This window comes from Telopea speciosissima, chromosome 5 (assembly GCF_018873765.1).
Source record: "Telopea speciosissima isolate NSW1024214 ecotype Mountain lineage chromosome 5, Tspe_v1, whole genome shotgun sequence".
NCBI classification, from domain to species: Eukaryota; Viridiplantae; Streptophyta; class Magnoliopsida; order Proteales; family Proteaceae; genus Telopea; species Telopea speciosissima.
In genome coordinates, this window is record NC_057920.1 from 40,738,526 (window position 1) to 40,758,931 (window position 20,406).

The 20,406-nt window shown below is 39.6% G+C and overlaps 1 protein-coding gene across 2 annotated transcripts in view; it reads left to right on the top strand.

Annotated features, from left to right (window-relative positions):
• LOC122661608 (trafficking protein particle complex subunit 8) overlaps positions 1–20,406 on the top strand; it is a 92,640-nt gene that overhangs the window by 46,010 nt on the left and 26,224 nt on the right. The window contains exons 17-20 of one of the 2 annotated variants that reach the window (XM_043857061.1): positions 4,971–5,112; positions 18,212–18,322; positions 18,415–18,511; positions 18,605–18,680. In XM_043857061.1, coding sequence (XP_043712996.1) covers positions 4,971–5,112; positions 18,212–18,322; positions 18,415–18,511; positions 18,605–18,680 — 426 coding nt within the window. The remainder of the gene's footprint in view (positions 1–4,970; positions 5,113–18,211; positions 18,323–18,414; positions 18,512–18,604; positions 18,681–20,406) is intronic. The other variant, XM_043857062.1, reaches the window with a different exon arrangement.

Consider the following 20,406-nt stretch of genomic DNA (forward strand, 5'->3'; position numbering starts at 1 on the left):
ACTTTGGACACACCTCTCCACTTCAACCAACCTATTTTAATTCTCTGTGCGACATCATCCTTTGTATCACCTTCTTTATTTATGATTGAACCCAGATACCTAAAATAATCACTTTGTGGAATTTCCTTCTTATCAATAATATTTAGCACTTCATTAACCGTCATAGTGTAACTAAAGTTGCACACCATATACTTTGTCTTTGTCCTACTTATCTTAAAACCTTTTGATACCAAGGTTGATCTCCATAGCTCTAACTTGGCGTTAATTCCCACTTTTGTCTTGTCTACCAACACAATATCATTAGCGAAAAGCATACACCAAGGAACCTTATCTTGGATGTCTTTGGTTAAATCATCCGTGATAAGGCGCAAACAAATTAGGGCTTAAGGTTGATCCTTGATGTAACCTAATTGTAATTGGCAATTCACTACCTTGATCCCCACCGTTCTTACGCTAGTTACCACATCTTCATACATATCTTTAATTATGTCCACATATTTATTTGAAACCCTTCTTTCTCAAGAATATGCCAGATTAGATCTCTAGGGACTCTATGGTAGGCTTTTTCTAGATCAATAAATACCATATGGAGCATAGTTGTTAAGGCGGCAAAATGATCCAAGGCGTTGGAGGGGTGTCTAAGCGCTTAGGCGACAAGACGCTCCCAAGTGCTATTTTTTTTTATTTCCCCCTTTTCTGACATTATTTAGTGTGCTACAATATATATCTTATGTTATAAAAAATCAACATTAAGCCTTCTCAAGTCATAAAAAATCAACATTAAGCCACATTAAGTCACATCAAGTCATAAAAAATCAATATTAAGACACATCAAGTCATAAAAAATCAATATAGAGCTAGAAGACAACAGAATTGGAGAAGCACGCTATTGGAAGTTTGAAACAATCAAACATACATTTGGTTTATGCTAGTCTCACATTTGGTTTATACTGTTCTTAGAAAATATGATCTTATCTATAAGTAATTAAATTGTTCTCAATTTAGAGAAATGTTCTTGTTCTCTAACAAGTTTGACTAATTAAATGATTTTATTTTTACATGAGACTTTTAGTATTAGGTAGAACACAAAACCAGCTGTCTAATCCAAAATTGCTTAAATTTGATTTATATTGAAAAAGTTATGTTCTGGTCAAACCTTATTTGATATGCGCGAATGCTGTCAAAATTGCTTTGAATGAAGATATTTTCTTGTCCTCTCTTCATCTTTCCATAAGCCTCCTAAGTAAATAGCTTCCATCGTGGATCTACCTGGCATAAACCCAAATTGGTTCTCTGAAATAGTAGTTTGTTTTCTCCAATGGGTTTCTATTTCTCTCTCCCATAACTATGTTGTATGGCTCATTAGTTTTATGCCTTTATAGTTATTGCTGCTCTATATATCACCTTTATTTTGTGAATTAGGACCACAATGCTTCTCTTCCATTCATCTGGCATTTTCCTTATGCTCATAATCTTATAACAACTTGGTTGACCGAGATAAACCACATAATCCTAAGCTCTTCCACACCTCTATTGGGATCCCATTTGGGCCCGGTGCCTTGCCTACTTTCATCTTTCTTAAAGTTTCTTTCACTTCAGACACCCTGATTTTGCATATATATGTACGACATATGTTGTTTAGATGAGTAGTGCAGTCTTTTGGGGGCAAGGTTTTAGAACTCGGTTTTGCCCTTGGTTTCGCCAAGTCACGAAACCAACATCTCGGCGAGATCTTGCATTTTTTTTCCGTCTTAACTAGATGGTGGCTTTCGATGGCCATATGGCCAAGATAGGTCCTGAAACTTGGCATCCACTCTATTTTAGGCCTTTTAAACATAGTGGAAACATTAGTTTTTACAAATTCAAACCCTAAATGGTACTTTGACTTCAAACCCTAGGTTGATAGTCTACGACGTATGTGAGGTCTATCCGAGACTAAGCCACACAATATTTAGAACTCATAATTAAAGTAGAGGTGTAAAACAACTTCAAAAGTATTAGGAATTATACATCAAACCATAAACCATTTAAGCATTAGGCATCATAATCATATATGGTGATGGTTCGACGGTTTGTTAATAATTATTAGAAACTTGGAAGGAAAATAAGAGACGTATGTTAAACAAATACAAGTGTAAGTGTGTAACAAGCAAGGTTCTAAAACTCGGATCTCGGTACCAACTCAGTTCTAAGAAAAACTGAGTCGAGATCTCAGTGAGATCTCGTCGAGTTGGTGCTTTTTTTTTTTTTTCCGACTCGAAGCCTCATCTCGGTGGGTTTTAGACCTAGTTTAGGTCTGAAACTTGGTATTTAGCCTATTTTAGGCTATTTAAACACAATGGCACTATCAGATTTTGCAAAAACAAAGTCTAAATATGAGTTTCACTTCGGACCATAGGTTGGTAGGCATCGAGGGTGACGACGTACTAAAATACCCTACTCTACACATAGTTTAAAATTGTAGATAGGCATAAAAATGGTAGATGGGCCATTAAAATGGTAGATGGGCATTAAAATGGTAGATGGACCATTAAAGGGTAGATGAGCATTAAAAGAGTAACTTAGGTGGGCATTAAAATGGTAGATGGACCGTTAAAAGGGTAAATGGGCATTCAAAATGGATCAAACCGAGATATCGACCCGAGATCCGAGATCTCGGCGAGATATGGACAAGATGCCTTATAAAAATGGTTCAAAACGAGATCTCGAACCGAGATCCGAGATCTCGGGACTCGCCTTAGGTCTCATCTAGTTTTTTCCAAAAACCGAGAAACTTGGCGAGCGAGTTCTCGAACTATGGTAACAAGTCCTACCATTTGAGAGTAGCTAGTACTGAAACGAGTGGCTAATGGTAAAACAAAAAATTTTCACTATTTGGATCATGCTTCTATGAAAAAAATGATCGATGGACATTGTATCACATATATTAAGTACATAATCAACAAACAAGCATTGATCATGATTATATGAAAAAAATTATTTTTTTAGATGAATAGATATGTGACAGTGTTCTTGAGAAGCAACCCTCCCTTTCTTGATGTTGAAGCTTGACTGTTGAATCCACATGCTTTAATCTTCACTTAGAGGTGAGATTTGCCAAACCAATCCACCAAAGTTGGGTTTCCCTTCACAACAGACCGAGATTGGCAAGATGAGGCGAGATTTCGACTTTGGGGTCGAAATCTCGCCGAGAGGGGGGGGGTTTATATGTTATAAGTTGGTCTGGTTTGAGTTGAGACCGAGATATATGTTGAGATCTCGGCCAAGATATTGTATGTTTTTGGTATCACATATGGTTTCGTCTCGAGAGCTGCCGAAACTGAGAAAATAGCGAGATCTTGTACCATGTTTGGGGGTACTATTTCTCGAAATTGACTTCTTTGAGAAGTTTGTAAAAGTACTCTTTCCATCGCTCCTTAATATCCTCATCCCTTATTAGTACTCTACCGTCTTCACTTTTAATACATTTTACATAGTTGAAATCTGTACTCTTTTGTTTTCCTCATTCTAGCTATTTTATAGGTAGCTTTTCCCCCTTCCTTTATGCTCAGGTTGTTATAAAGGACTTCATATTTCTTCGCCCTTGCTTCCTTACATTTTTGGCAAATTTATACAATTTTGATCCTCTACATCCCTGGTCCTTTGCCATGTCTTAAAACTATTTTTCTTAGTCTTAATGGCTGCTTGAACCTCGTCATCCAACCACCCAGTCTCCCTAGGGGATATTGTTTTCCTTTCGATACCCCTAAGACCTCTTTAGCAACCTTCTTAATACACATTGACATCTCATTCCACATCACATTGGTGTCTCCCTCAAAGCCCCAATCTCCTTGTTTGACCAGTTTATCAATATATGAATTCAAGGAGTCTCTTTTTAGGCTCCACCACCTTATTTGAGGGCAAATAAACTCCCTTACGATTCTGTGTAATGAGTCACATATCCATGATCAACAATCTATGTTGAGTGGTTAGGCTCTCCCTAGGTATAACCTTATAGTCCTTACAAAACAATCTATCGGACCTTCTAGTTAGGAAGAAATCTATTTGGCTGATATGATGCCCACTTTTGTAGATGACTAAATGCTCATCTCTCTTTTCAAAGCAAGTGTTTACAATGGATAGATTATAGGCCATAGAAAAATCTAAAACTGAGGTACCCTCATCATTCCTCTGTCCAAAACCTTAACCTCCATGTTCGCCTTCATAGTCTCTACAATCTCTCCCCACATGTCCATTCATATCAACCCCCATAATCACCTTTTCTCCTCCATTAAAACCTCACATTAATCAATCCATGTGTTCCCGAAATTCTAACTTACTAACTTCAGCCAATCCTACTTGGGGTGCTTAAATGCTAATTATATTGACAACCTCTTTCTCCAACACAAGCTTGATAAATATAATCCTACTTCCCAATCTTATAACATCCACCACAACATTCTTTAGATCTTTATCCACTACTATGCCCACTCCATTTCTATTATTTTGGTCTCCCGTATACCAAAGTTTCAAGTTGTCCAGAGTGGATCAACTTAGGAAACTTGAAAAATAGAAACAACTTAAAAAGGAAACTAAATACTTGCAGCCCAAGTACAATAGAAAGTAGATCTTCTAGAAGCCTTCCAATCAGCTCGTGCTTGTAGTGCAGTCAAACTCAACTTGATGTCTCCAATGGGCCCACAAGATCTTCTAAAAATCATTTCCAAACAAGGCAAATATTCAATGTGATACTATTCATGTGAACAGTAATTAGGGTACTGGTACCATGAACAGTAACTTTGTTTTGAATTTTGTTTTGGTCATTCTCTTCTTCATGCTTTGATCTACATCACAGACAAAAAAAAAAAAAAAAAAAAAAAAAAATGAGGTCACAGTGATGGCTCAAAATTGTGTAGCTGGCTTGAGTCTGGTCAATTCTACAAACGAGCTATTTTCTGTTGCTGATGTTTCTTTTTAATTTTAAAATCCAGGTTAATGTCAGAGAAAGCTTGTGGCAGTCTTTGGAAGAAGATATGGTCCCTTCATTACCTATTTCTAGGACGAATTGGTTGGACTCACAGCCAAAGTATTCTTCAAGAAATTATAAAGATTCTAATGTCTGTGTAGTGGGAGGTATGTAGCAGTGACTGTTATTTGCTTTTAATTTTTTCCCTTGTTGTGCCGAAGTTTATCACTCTAATACTTTTTGATTGACCAAAGGAAGTGTATATCTTATTTGATGCTGGTTTTAATGAATTGTTTTGACCATTATGAAAAACTAAACTAAAATGTTGCTAAAACAATTTGAGACTTAAGAGAAGGTTAGATTGGTTTAGGTAGGTTTTTCCTATAGATTTGCTAGCAACAATTAAGTGATCTGATATTTCTTCCACCTTTATTTATCAAAACCCCAAAAAGGGGGAAGAAAATATTCTCACTATGCTCAGAGGGTAACGAAAGGCAGTGAATGATGAGGGATCAAGCACTGAAATTGGATAAATAGAATTTAATGATTGAATTTGGGGTAATAGTCATGTCTTAGAATACATTATGTCCTCAGTAAATGCAAGGGCTTGATGTAAAAGTTACAATGTTGTTGTCCATCCCTTAGGAGACGAGGAATATTTTACTTTTCAATGGTAGCACGCCACATGGCATAATATTCTATCTATAGATTTAAATTAGGAACAATTTCTGAAATATTCTTCTGTTAACTTACAAACTGTATTAAGCTGTCGCAAATTTAATGGTAGAAGTACTGATATTGTTATAGTAAAGCAATGTATGCATGCATAAAACCATGATCTATCATAATTGAAGGTGTCTTAAGAGTTCTCATGCAATGTAGTTAGTTACAGACTTACAATCATTTAAACACAATAGAAAACAATGGTCATTAGTCAATAGTCAAACACTCGTTATAAGTTATAACAAGGACTTAAATCTCAATTTGAAAGTCTTATCTAAAATTCTAAATCCCAAAACTCCAAACTAAGCTTCAATGTAGCAGATATTTGGGCCCCTGTAGACAGGATGAGGAAGCCGTTACTTTTCTTCTAGACAATTAGAATCATTCCATTATTAAGGAATGGCTTTGCAGATTGGATTGATAAGTAGCCATGTGGATTGGCATCTCAAAATTCAATACCAAATTCAATCACATGGGCCACTGGTTATTGAATATTTTCCTGTACATTCAAATCCAGACCCAAATCGGCTTGTTGATTGTGTTGTATAATGCTTTTGGTCTGAAACTGGCCAGATGCGTCTAGAATGACTTGGACAATACATCCTCAAAAATTTCAGTGCCACCTATGATGTCTTGCAGTTTATGTCTATGTAACCTCGATAAGGAAGTCATTCCTTATTCACCAAACAAGCAGAAGTGCTCTTTTATTATTGCAATCTTATTGTTATTACTATTAATGGTATGTATAATTGTTATTGTTGTTTTTATTCGGAAAATGTTCAATCTCTCTCCTAAAGTATACCTATAATTACTGATACTTCTCTAGTGTGTCTTTATCCTGATATTTAAACTTACATAATATTTTCTTCCCAGTTCTTTTTGAAATTCTAACATTGCCCCTCTTGGGTCTTGGCAAGTTGGTTACTGTACAATCTGTTTCTCTACCTATTTTAACTTGACCCAATTAAAACAGAATAGACCAGTATGAGTTACTCCAAAGTCAGCCCACGATGGGTTTACTCTCTCAGTAATTATATGAATTCCACAGGGCAGATGTTGAAATTTCCCCTTTGTTGTTTTTATTTGTTACTTATTATCAATAGTTCTGTTCCTGTCAGTGGTACTGTTACTATGACTGGTGAATTTTCATGGATCACAATGCCTAGCTGTCCAGAACAGAATAGATTGCTTAAGCTCTGGAAATAATATGTATAAAATATAGAAGAAATACAATTAATTTTACATAAAGAGAAGATTCTGGTATCCTAGGCATAGTGATGTAGAACAGGTTTGGAAAACCAAGAAAATATCCTAACTGAAAGGTAGGAAGACTGGGAAGGGTATCCAAATCATAAATCTAAGAATACATGCAGGAACTTTTAACAAGTACAGACATCAATAAAGAATCGAACAATTAATATAAGGAAGGTGATTGCTCCTCGTTTGTGCCCGCTGAAAATCTCTAACCTTTGCTTCTGTCTCCTTGATGCAGATCCAAGGGCCTACATCCGTAAGAAGAAGAGGCAACCCTAGGAGTAGGGCCAAGTGTTTGGAGCCTTAGTCTATTTTTGCTAGTAGTTTCCATACTTAGTTTATTTTGAGTCTATTTGTAAACTTAAATTGAACCTGGTAAAACCATGGTCCAATTTAAGTGATTTTATTCTTTTATTGCTTAGGGAATAGTCTCTTATTTTAAGTTGATTTTTTTAGTCCCCACACCCCTCCACGATTTCTAAAGAGGGAGTGACTTGTATTAGGAATCAGCCAAGTGATCATACTCCTAGGTTGAATAGGAATTAGACCATTGGCCATATCATAAATAAACAAATCGTGGGAGGCTCCCTCACAATTCAGAATTCAAAAGAACAATCTCTTGCTTGCTGCCATAGCTGCTGCTGCCTTGCTCTGTTGAGTGTTGCCTTGTGAGTCATATCAACATGAAGGGAAGAAGTGGGCTGTGAAATCTGGAACTGATTGTACCGTGCAAACTCCTACTCCGACATTACTACTACCTTATCCTCAGTGGGTTGAGACTGAGGGGCTGAATCACTACTAGTAGCAGAATTAGCAAACTGCTGTTGTGCTGGTTTCCCATGGAGCTTCCAACAAAACCTTTGAATGTGACCAGGTTGGCCACAATGATGACAAGTCCATACAGTACCTGAACCATCAGAAGAAGTACCAGACTGGCCGAAACCTTGTTGATTCTTACTGCTTCCTATGCCACCACCACGACCACAGCCACCTCCACGACCACGGCCTCCCCGATGACTTCCACCATCTCCACGTCCACCTACACGAGCCCCTGTTTGTGACACCAGGGCAGAACTCTCAACTGTAGGTGTAGCAGCACGAGAATTCTCACGAGATACACGATGAACTCGAAAAAATGTATCCTTGAGTGAGGTAACAGTTTCACCACCAAGGATCTGTGATCTAACCGACTCAAATTCTGGTTCAAGCCCTCCCAAACAGCCCATAACAGCCAATTGCTCTCTTTGGTTCTGCATCTTTTTCACATTGGAAGAGATAGGAAGGAGTGAATTTAACTCTTCATACTTTCTCTTGAAGTCAGCAAAATATTGAATGATAGAACGTTCCTTCCTCTCAATCCCATAGAATTCCTGTGACAACTCATATATTCGAGACAAGTTGTTTTGGCCAGAATACAACACTCCCACATAATTCCATAGTTCTTTCACAGTATCAATGTGAGTAACTAAATCCACTGTATGATTCTCCATCGGATTCAACGTCTGTCCAAGGATTTTGGCATCAATAGTATCCAAGTCGGATCATCAGCGGGTCCTGGTTCCTGTTAGATGTGCCTGTTGATCACGACCTGTCAAAACAAGGTTCACAATTTTCTCCATTGCTGAAAATCTGTGATACCCTCAAAGCTTCTTTCCCGTGATTCGATTGGAGGATGAGGACACAACCTCCGTAACCACTGCATTCTTCTTATCATCATCACCCATACTGTTCCCTTGGAGATAATACCAATGGAATCACCAAAAAAAATTGAAAGACAACAAAGACAACCAATCGGCAACCTACTGCCACCAATCTGATCAAATATAGCACCATGCACACCAATCGAATCACCACAAATTGAAAAGAAGAACCAAACCAGCAACCTGCCTCTATCAATTCTTCACACAACACCATAAGTACCGAAAAATGCCAACCCAGCAACCTGCGGTCGACAATCCTTCACAGCCAGCACCATAAACTCCATCTGAAACGAGAAAAATACCAACACAGCAACCTGCGGTCATCAATCCTTCACACCAACACCATAAACACCGTCTGAAATCTGCTTTTGTATTGTATAATAAGCAGATTTAATCCATCATCAATATTATCACACCCGCAACCAAAGAACAAACGAAAAGGAGGGGGTGAAACTACCCCTGTTCTTAAGATCGCAGACCTCTGGTTAGGTCAACCAGAAAGCGCAGAAAAGGATAAGGAAACAAGAGGAGAAAAGAAGAAAGAGGGAAAGGGAATCTCGCAAGTTGTGCACCAGTCTTGGTGGATCTGCTCTGATACCATGTTACCTGCGAAAATGAGAGAAGAGAAGAGAGGAAGAAGAAGAGAAAAGAAAGAGAAGCTGACACAGCTGTGCAGGTCTTATATTTCTTATGTAATTTCGTTTCGAGTAGGTCGATATCTCCGAGATTTTTGAAATTTCAGCGAACTTTCGCCGAGTTTTCGAACTGTCACTTATATTTCCACATCAAATAATCTGTAGAAGTCAGTTTGAGTGTAGCAAAACTTGAGAGGTGATGCAAATTCTGGGTTGAAATCTTCGAAGTGAGCCCAAGAACCCTTCTGTTCGGATATTTGGTGCTCTGGTAGCATGTGAATTCTCATGGATCATAATGCCTAGCCGTGTCCAGAACAGAATAGATGGCTTAGTTTCTAGAAATATTATTATATAAAATATAGGGCAGCATTCTCTGCAGGGGAGCACAGGGGCCACTCGTATACGGCAGGCATTGAGAGTGCTTGCGCTGGCACATTGGGGCTAGAAATTCCGCCATTCATGGGGGTGGGGTGGTCATTTCCGCCCCCCCCCAATGTGTCTGGGCATGGCCCCTGCGTCCCATGCTGGGAACATCTCTCCATAAAATATAAACGAAATGCAATCAGTTATGCTGTGATACAAAAAGGGAAAGTCCTATTCAAATAAAAATCCTTGATATAAAGAGAGGATTCTGGTATCCTTAAGCATAGAAACAAATAAATCCTGATTTAGGAATAGCTTGACTTTCTCCTCATCCTAGCTGTCTTGCATGATCTTCTCTTTTCAGCTGCAGAAATGCATCCCTCGTGGTGCTCTCTCTCTCTCTCTTACCAGATCATTTTCTTGTGGGCCATGACGGTTGCAATCAGCCCATTCTGAGGTGTCAAAGTAACTTCACTCATCTTTAATTACACTCATTTAGCTTCGGCCAGTTTAGCCAATCCAATTAAGCCTCCATGTTCTCTTTTCTTTTATAAAGTTTTTAGGTCTCCACAACTGAGATCCAAAACTTAGGTATAAGCATTAGGACACTTATGTTCATAACGGAACACTTCCTCACATGTGCCATAGCCCCTGGTGATATTGGCAAGATGTTTTATCACTTGGCGTTTCTAGATGAGCTGTCACATAAAATGGTACATCAAATTTGGTACCAAAGTTTGAGTTTTTTGTTTCTTATTGGTGTCTAGCTGTTGGATTGTATGGGCCAGAATACCGTGGGGGTATTCTGGACTTTTTTACCTATTTTATGTTATGTACAGCCATGTCGGCTTAGTTAGGGACAGTTCTGTCCATGTAATATTTTCTATTGGATTATAAATATATGGCTTGGGGTCTGCCTCAGACTATCCAAGCATTCAGCTCTAATTTTATTCCTGTTAACATGGTATCAAAGCAGATTTCGAATTAGGGCCTCTCCTCTCTTCTTTTTTTCAGCTTTCTCGTTCCCTTCTCGCTTTCTCTCGATCTCTTCCTCCCTTTCTTCCCTTGTTTCTCTTATCCCAATAGGGCAGCACTGATGAGGTGATCAATGGATCAAGTTGCTGCCCTTTCTCACCTCATTCAATGCAAGAAAAATTCTGATCGATAGGAACCTCCTCCCTGCCTGCGATATTTGAAGCTTCAAGTTCTTGGATTGTTTCCCCCTCAAATTATTGGAACCAATTCCTCTTATTGAAGATCAAGACCTGCAGCAGATTTTTTTCCAAACAAGTTCCTATCTACAGCCACCTATTGTGAAGACCTCCTTGGATCGATTACTCCCAAAATCAGGGTTTTCTCAAAACCCTGACATATATCGATCTTGGAGTTACAAGTTTCTGTTGGTGCTGATATTTGAAGGACTGATGAAGCCCCTTTGGAACTCCACCCGACCAAAGTTTCAGCCCCAAACAGTGTCTTTTTGGAAGGATTCTGCCCCCCATCGATATCAGCCAAAACAGGGTTTTTTTTCAAAACCCTGACAATGTCGATCTAGGGATTCCCTTGTCTGCTGCTGCTGATTTTTGGAGACATACATTCTCCCATTGAAAGAGGATTCTCCACCAAATATCAGCCTTTACCTTGAAGGGATTCTTGGGTTTCTCATCTCACCATCTTCTTTGTGATCATGGGTGACTCAGTTAATTCGACTGCAACTTCTGTTGGTGATGGCCAAGGCAAATCAGAATTTCATACCTTTCCTCCTAATCCAATCAAACTGGATGGTTCCAATTACTTGCTTTGGTCTCGGTCTGCTTCCTTTGCGATTGTTGGCCGTGGCCTTGCTGGCCACATTAATGGCACCACTATTATGCCAACTGAGACTGGTCATGTTCAAGATAGATGGCTTGCCAATAATGGGGTGCTTATGTCATTCCTCATTGGTTCGATGACTTCAGATCTTGCTCATGGATTTCTTCTCCTTGATACACCCTCTCAAATATGGGCTGCTTGCAATGAAACTTATGGGCAGCTTGGCAATGATGCTCATGTGTATGAACTCAGGCAGAAGGTGCTTCATACTACTCGGGAAGAGTTGTCAGGCTCCAAATACTATTCTACTTTGCGCAGCCTTTGGCAGCAATTGGACCACTGCTCTGATTATCACCCTACTACAGCTGCTGACATTAATTCCTACAAGAAGCATGTGGACAAGATCAGAGTGTATAACTTTCTAGCTGGTTTGAATGTGGAGTATGACCAAATTCGGGTTCAGCTGTTGGGCCATTAATCTTTTCCCACCCTTGAACAGTCCTATGCTTTGGTCTCCTCTGAGGAAAACCGTAAGGTTGCCATGCTGCACCCACCTATTGCTGACAGATCAACCCTCAAAGCTGCTACCCCAGCGACTCTTGCACTTGTTGGCACTGCTTCTCTTGGTGATTCTACTATAGGGACTGTTGTTTGTGAGCACTGTCACAAACCCTACCACACCAAAGAGAAGTGCTGGAAACTTCATGGGAAACCAGCTGACTTTGAAGCTAAAAGGGCTGCCAAGACAAAGACAAAGCCAAGGAACAAGGCTCATCACACTGAGACTGTTACTACAACCCCTGCCATTGACATTGGTCTATCCCAGGATGATCTACAGGCATTCCTATGTGTGCTAAGGACTTCCGCTGCTGCTACCTCTACTACATCTGCTAATACTGTCAACTCTGCTGCTCCTTCAGGTTTAGACTTTGCCCGGTCAGGTATTCCATTTGGTGGTTACTGTGCTTCTGTAGCTTCCCAACCTTGGATCATAGATTCTGGAGCTACAAATCACATGACCGGTTCCTCTTTCCTGTTCCATCTTTATTCTCCCACAAGACAAAGTCAAAGTAGCTGATGGTTCCCTTTCTTCCATAGCTGGAAAAGGAATCATCAACTGTACTTCCTCTCTTCCTTTGTCTTCTGTTTTACATATTCCTAATTTTATTACTAACCTTCTTTCCCTTAGTAGTATTACTCGTGATCTTAATTGCCAAGTAACTTTTTTCCTTCCCATTGTGTTTTTCAGGATCTGAACTCTGGGAAGACGATTGGATTGGGTAAAGTACATGGTGGATTGTACCTGCTTGAAGATGGTCATCCCTCTCCACCTCCACTACCTTCTCCACTACATCAGAACTCCTTGGTCTCTTCTGAACTTTACCAATGGCACTCTAGATTAGGTCACCCTCCATTAGGAATTTTAGCACATTTGTATTAAGGATGATTTTTTTGTGAGGCTTGTGTTCTGGCCAAACAGACACGATTAACTTATTATTTATTAAATAAAAGGAGGAGTTCTTGTTTCCAATTGGTGCATTCTGATGTTTGGGGTCCTAGTCGTAAAACATCTCTTTCTGGTCACCGTTGGTTTGTTTCTTTTATTGACTGTCACTCTAGGCACACATGGGTGTATCTTTTACACACAAAAAATCAAGTTTTAGAGTGTTTTTGGCATTTTCATAAAATGGTCCAAACTCAGTTCCAGGCTACTCTCAAAATATTGAGAAGTGATAATGGAATCGAGTATAAAGAATCTCAATTTCAAAAATATCTAGCTGACAATGGTATTGTTCACTAGAATAGTTGTGTTGATACCCCTGCCCAGAATGGTGTGACAGAAAGGAAAAACCGCCACTTGTTAGAGGTGGCCAGGGCTTTGATGTTTGCTAGACATGTCCCATCTCAATATTGGGGAGATGCTGTTCTGACTGCTGCCTATCTCATCAATAGGCTACCTTCTTGGGTTCTTGACTCTCGTAGTCCAGCTGAAATTTTACTGGGAAATTCCTCCTTTGTTACTCCCAAGGTGTTTGGTTGTGTGTTTTATGCTAGAGATACAAAATCTCCAGACAAACTTGAACCTAGGGGGTTACGTTGTATTTTCTTGGGTTATTCTCCAACCCAGAAGGGTTACTAATGTAGTCTTAGATAGACAAGGGGTCTACTAGGAGCCATGTAAAACTGGATCTGCTAAGCTACTGGTTTGGAGGGGCTGATTTGGGGAAATTTGTCAAGACTAGGGTTAGGATTGGGGAAATGGGGGTTGATTTTTATGTAGTAAAGCAGGGCACGTGTAGGGGAGGCTAATAAACCAGATTTGGATAAGAAATTAAAAATTAGAAAATTAGGGTTTCAGATTTTAGTTTTTGAGGATGAAGAAGATGGAGGTTTTAGGGTTTTTAATGGAGGGTTTGAGCCAAGTTTGGATCGCGTTTCCCAAAGGCTGAGAACAGCACTCGGCCAAGGTTGGGTGATGTTTGGGTGGTTGGAAATGGCTGAGTGGAAATCTAAGGTTTTGGGGTTGGAGAAGGTGGTGAATTTGGGGAAGGAGAAGGTGGTGAATTTTGGGAAGGAGAAGGTTGTGAATTTTGGGGAAGGAAATGGGACAGAACTCGGGATTGAGTGGAAGGGTTGATATGAAGGAGCTGGGGTTGAGAGATGAAAGGATTTTGATGGCTGGAAGTGATGGACAGAAGTTGAATCTTAAGAAAGAAATTGCAGAAAAACTGTAAACAATTATTGATTTGCAAAGAGTGCAAGACAGCAATTTGAAGATGAGCTTGAACAAGACCCCCCGATCTGAACAGATGCAAAGAGTCAATCGGAGTCCACCGATTCCTTCACCTTGAGATCCACAAGGCTTTTTTGAAGTAACTCTCAAGGAACACTCACAAAGGGAGCATGGCAGCAGCCACAACAGCAAAAGCTGATTCAGTTTTTTTAACAAATCAAAAAGTGGGCAGCCTCCCATGATTCTCTTAGCTATTAATAAAATGGCCAAAGGCCTACACCCTAATACAAGTTAAGTAGATCCTCTAAGGACGAATAGCAATACAAGATCCTCTAAGGACCAATAAAAATAGAAAACATAACTTAAACTGAACCAAAGCTGAACCAAAGGTTGAACCAGTTTGGTTCAACTTAAAACATAAAAAAAATACACTTAGCTAAAAAACTATGGAAAACAGAAAATAAACTAAGATTAAAAATAACTAAGGCCTAATCTTAGGGCTGTTTTATTTGCGGATGCTTGGATCTACATCAGTTACAAGTGTTACCACCTCCCTTCCTGCCGTACTTTGGTCAGTATGGATGTTATTTTTCATGAGACCCTTTCCTATTATTCTTCACCACCTCTTCAGGGGGAGAGTTTTAGTGAAGATGTGCTGCCCTTTAAGGTTCCTCCTTTTCTAACCCCAACGGCTGCTGTCCAGCCCCTATTGCTGCTGTCCAGCCACCTACGGCTGCTTCCCAGCCCCCCTGGCTTGCCCAGCCTCCTTTGACTGCCCAATCTCCCTTGGCTGTTGCCCAGCCTCCTCTGGCTGTTCCCCCCTCATCCAAAGGGAGTCCTTTACAGGGGGAGACCATGGAAAAGAGTATTGTTGATGTTCCTATTCAGGGGGGGGGGGAGCAGACTCGTGTCCAGAGAACTATTGGTGAGTTTCAGAAGAAGATTGACAACTCCAATATGATCACCTATAAAAAGGGAAGCACCAAAAGGGGGCAGCTTCAATCCACTGTAGCATCGATATCCATCCAGTTGCCGGCTCAAAATCCAGGTCCTTCCTCTCCTTGTAAGACCTCTTCTTCCGACATACCTATTGCTCATCGCAAAGGTACTAGGAATTGCACTTTGCATCCTATATCTCGTTTTGTTTCTTATAGTTCTCTTTCTCCTTCTTTTCGTGCATTTGTATCTTCTCTTTCTTCTGTTTTCATTCCTAAAAATTGGCAGGAAGCATCTACAGATGGAAAGTGGAAGGCAGTAATGTTGGAAGAAATGAGAGCACTGTGGCTTTTCCTCTAGGGAAAAAACCAGTTGGATGTAAATGGGTCTTTGTGGTCAAACAGAAGGCAGATGGGACCGTGGATTGTTATAAGGCACGACTGTTTGCAAAGGGGTTCACTCAAGCTTATGGAGTTGACTATTAGGAGACCTTCGCACCAATGGCGAAACTCAACACTGTAAGGGTGTTATTGTCTTGAGCTGCAAATCTTGGGTAGGATCTTCAGCAGTTGAATGTAAAGATTGCCTTCCTCCATGGGGAGCTTGAGGAAGAGGTATATATGGATATTCCACCAGGCTTCTCTGATGACAGGACCCGGGGTAAGGTCTGTAAATTCAAGCGTGCTCTTTATGGTTTGAAGCAGTCACCTAGAGCCTGGTTTGGCAGGTTTTACAATGCTATGATTCAGCAGGATATAAGCAAAGCAATGCTGATCACACTTTGTTCATCAGACGAGTTGGTGACAAAGTAACTATTCTCAAAGTCTATGTGGATGTTATTGTGGTCACTGGTAACATAGTTGTCATGGCGTCGCCATGGCGTCCTGGCGCTGGAGAGGGTTGCATGGCGACCTACGCCATGGCGTCCCTCTTTGATTACTTCTTCCTGTCTCTCTTTCCCTCTTCGATTTCTTCTTCCCTCTTCGATTTCTTCTTCAATTTCTTCTTCCTGTCTTCTTTCCCTCTTCGATTTCTTCTTCGATTTCTGAATTTTCTTCTTAAAACTTGAGAAACAATAGAGAAAAAATAAAACATGGCTTGAGTTTACATCTATTAACACATTAAAAATAGAGAAAATAAAAAATAAAACATGGTCGACATGCTCGCCATGGCGGGCGACATGTCGATATATCGACGTGACACCCCTCCACCGACTTGGATCGCCGTGACGCCGTGACAACTATGACTGGTAATGATGGTGATGCTATCAAGAAATTGAACCATTTCCTTTGCCGTGAGTTTGAAGTAAAGGATCTGGAGACTCTAAAATATTTTCTAGGGATAGAAGTTGCTGGATCTTCAAAGGGCATCTTTCTTTGTCAAAGAAAATATATCTAAGATCTGTTGTCTGAGATTGGGTTGCTAGGTTAGTAGGTTGTCATCCTTCAGATACTCCTATGGAAGCTTCTACAAGACTTAAGGAGAAAGAGGGTGAACCTGTTGACAAAGGCCGTTATCAGTGATTAATGGGCAAACTAATCTGTCTCTCTCACACACAACCTGACATAGCCATTGCTATAAGTTTGGTGAGCCGATTTATACATGATCCTTATTCCTCTCACATGGAGGCAATCCTTCGTATTTTGCGATATTTGAAGTCTGCTACAGGAAAAGCAATCCTCCTCTCTCCCAATGGTCATCTAAAGATTGAAGCTTATACTGATGCCGATTGGTCTGGATCTACTGACAGAAAGTCAATTTCTCGCTATTGTTCCTTTGTGGGTGGAAACCTTGTCACATGGCGTAGCAAGAAGCATAATGTTGTGGCAAGGTCTAGTGCTGAAGCAGAGTTCCGTGCAATGGCACAAGGAATCTGTGAACTTTTGTGGCTTAGAGGATTGTTGGAGGATATTGGTGTTGCTGTCCATCTTCCCATGATGCTTTATTGTGATAATAAAGCAGTCATTAGCAATGCTCATAACCTTGTCCAGTATGATCGTACTAAGCATGTGGAGGTTGACCGACATTTTATCAAAGAGAAGCTCGAAGCCGGACTCATCTGTGTTCCCTTTGTGAAGTCTGCTGATCAGTTAGCCAATGTATTCACTATGGGACTAAGGGGAAAAGTGTTTCTTCCTATCTTAGTCAAGTTGGGCATGCATGACATATATGCTTCAACTTGAGGGGGAGTGTTGGATTGTATGGGCCAGAATACCATGGGGGTATTCTGGACTTTTTACCTATTTTATGTTATGTACAGCCATGTCGGCTTAGTTAGGGACAGTTTTGTGCATGTACTTATAGATATAAGGCTTGGGGTCTGGCTTAGACTATCCAAGCATTCAGCTCTAATTTTATTCCTCTTAACACTAGCACATCATTCGACGCCTAGACTAGGTTCTTTAGAAGGATCGACTGATTAAGCTATTTATGATAAGAGAAAATTGAAACCAAGTACAACAAGCTAGGTGCCAACCCTCTGAATTTTCTAATTTTGAATGTGTCTGGCACATCATTGGTTCCTAGACAAGATGGCTTGAAAGGATTGATTAAGCTATTTATGAAAAGAGAATAATCAAACATTCAAGTAGAGCTCTTCGGACATGACCCAAAAGTGAATGCTACCATGAAGATTCAAATGGATCCCAGGTGAATCTTATATTGCATCTACAAAAGTATGGTACTGGGCCCTTGATTGGCTCAAAAAGGGTGCATCCAGATTGTTCATTGTTGGGAAATATTTGCTTGTGGTCTTCTAATCAAGTATGGTTCAGAATTATCTTGGAGGATTGTTTTCTGATTAGAAAACTGGAGTTGTAACCTCAACCATCACTTTCAGTTGGATGCAACTATTGCCTCAAGTAATTTTAGCTGGTTTCAGTCACTTGTTGAGTTTGTTGCCAATCCAGAACAAACAGAGTCTGCATGAACAGCCAATTGTGGTTTTCTGTTGTACCAAAGGGTTTTGTGGCCGATGGCTTATAAACAGGGGAAAATCAATAGTTCCAAATTTATTTTCTTTGACACAAATATTGAACATGCAAACACTTCTTATTATTACACTATTATTTTGATGTATCTCACTCATGTACTGTCCAACCTTTTGCAGAAGGAATTAAAATGGATATTGAATTCAAAAACCCTCTTCAAATCCCTATTTCCGTTTCTGGTGTTTCACTTATATGCCGGCTCTCTGCAAGATCTGAAATGGTGGAAGCTGGTAAACAGCTTGAGTTTTTCTTTTGTTTGGCTTGTTTTCATATTCTGATGCTTCAGTCCGATATTAATATGCTTAGAACTCAAATCTTTCACCAGAGTTAGTTGAGAAAGATGCACAGGCACATCCATATGAATCAGCTAGTGGCCAAAATAATGATGCAGAGGAACTTAGAAAATTGACCAGCAATTGGTATTTTTTATTTGAACTCTGTGTGGTATTTCCTACATGCTCCTTTTTATCATGCTTGAGCCATTAAAGGTGGTCATATTTTGGGAACTGCAGGGAGCTGAACTCTGGTGTTTCTCCTTTTACTTTGTCAGAAGTTGATTTTTCCCTGCGAGGAGGTGAGACCACTGTGGTGAGTCTTGCTGATATCTATGCTCTCTAATGTACTATTATATGGCAATTTCCAGCATACTCAGCATTTAAATTTAGTTTAGCCATATTTAATGGTTGTTGTGCAAGATTTGCATGTGGTTGCATGAAAAATAAGGGAAGAAGATGACTTGAAAGAATACGACCATGTAAAAGTTAAAAAATGCAACTGATGATTGTCAAGATCATTGGATCCGGAAGATATTGGTATCGAAGTACTCAAATATAGTATGAAATTGATTTAGATGATGCTGGTAAGAAAGCATCTATAGGTCAACCAACTCCAAGATATGTGAAGGAACAAAGGCACTTGCAGATCATCAAGTTGTTGTTTACCTTTTTTTTTTTTTCTTCCCCTCAGTCCTTTCGGAACGCTAATCCCTAAGACTTCGACTAAACAAGGGTATCAATAGATTAAATTGAATGATGTGTCATGTTGGATGCACAATGCTTATTCTTATTGCTCTTGAAGTCTTCCATAATGATTATTTTACTACAGTAGTAGAGGGACTGATGTTGAAGAAGGCATGGATGATGAGCATCCACAATCCCTCACTAGGTGCATCGGAAGTCCTAAGCAAGGTTTTAAGTATCCTTCTGTATTTACCGATACTAACTGATGCGTATCGTATCTTTAAGGTACTGATACGATACCTGAAAAATTTGGTATTAGTACTTGTAAGAAACCTCATCCTTTATATAGTCAATTGAATGCATCTGTCTCGTCGTACTTTGTTCTTCATTTTATACATGATATATTTTATGTATTACTTATTTAGGTCCTTCTAGGCTGTGACACTATGCCTAGTGAAGTATAACGTTTCACTATTTGCCACTTGACAGTACATGGGTTAATCCATGTGATATAGGACCCCACATACATCTCTATGGCCAAATTTTAGTCCAAAGTAAGCAAGGAAAATTGCTCAAACTCTAATTCAAAGTTTTAGTAAAACTACCAAAACGCCATCAAATAAAGAGAATATAAAGTTCAACATGATATCTTTTGTAATTTTTGCTACTTTCTATACTCATTTTAAGCTGAAATTGTACCAATGAGATGCTTTCCTGGTCCTCTATCACCTGGATTAACCCATGTACTACCATATAGCAAATAGTGAAGCGTTATACTTACTAGGTATAGTGATGGGGAAGAAAACCCTACTTATTTACAGTGTTTTATGCTTTACAACTGTATTTTTTGCGTATATCCTAAGCATTTTACATGTTTCTTGACCATTTCCACACGTATCTTGCGTTTGTCTGACACGATATGTCTCTTAAAATCACCCTTCCGATATGATACCTTTATACCGATACTTTAAACCTTGGTCCTAAGTTCTACTGAAGTGGTGGAAAAACTGGGTTGGCAAATGACACATCAAAGAGTTCTTACTTTGGTTGTATAAGAGTAGACAGGGGCGCCACCTTCTCCCTCACTTTTCTTATGCACAAAGAAGAAGGCAAATCTGTGGACTGCCTTCGCCTTTATTTCCCTTTAACCAACCGGGTTTGGTGTCACTTTCTGATGCTCTTTCATATCGATTGGGTTCTTCCCTTTGGATGTGGGTGAGTTGGTGTCTACTTGGCATTATTCCCATGAAGGGTAGATTATTTTGGAGAGGGGTGATGCTAGGTAATTTTTGGTGCTTATGGAATGGAATGCAAGAATCTTCCGAGATAAGTTTATGAAATTTGAAGCAGTGAGT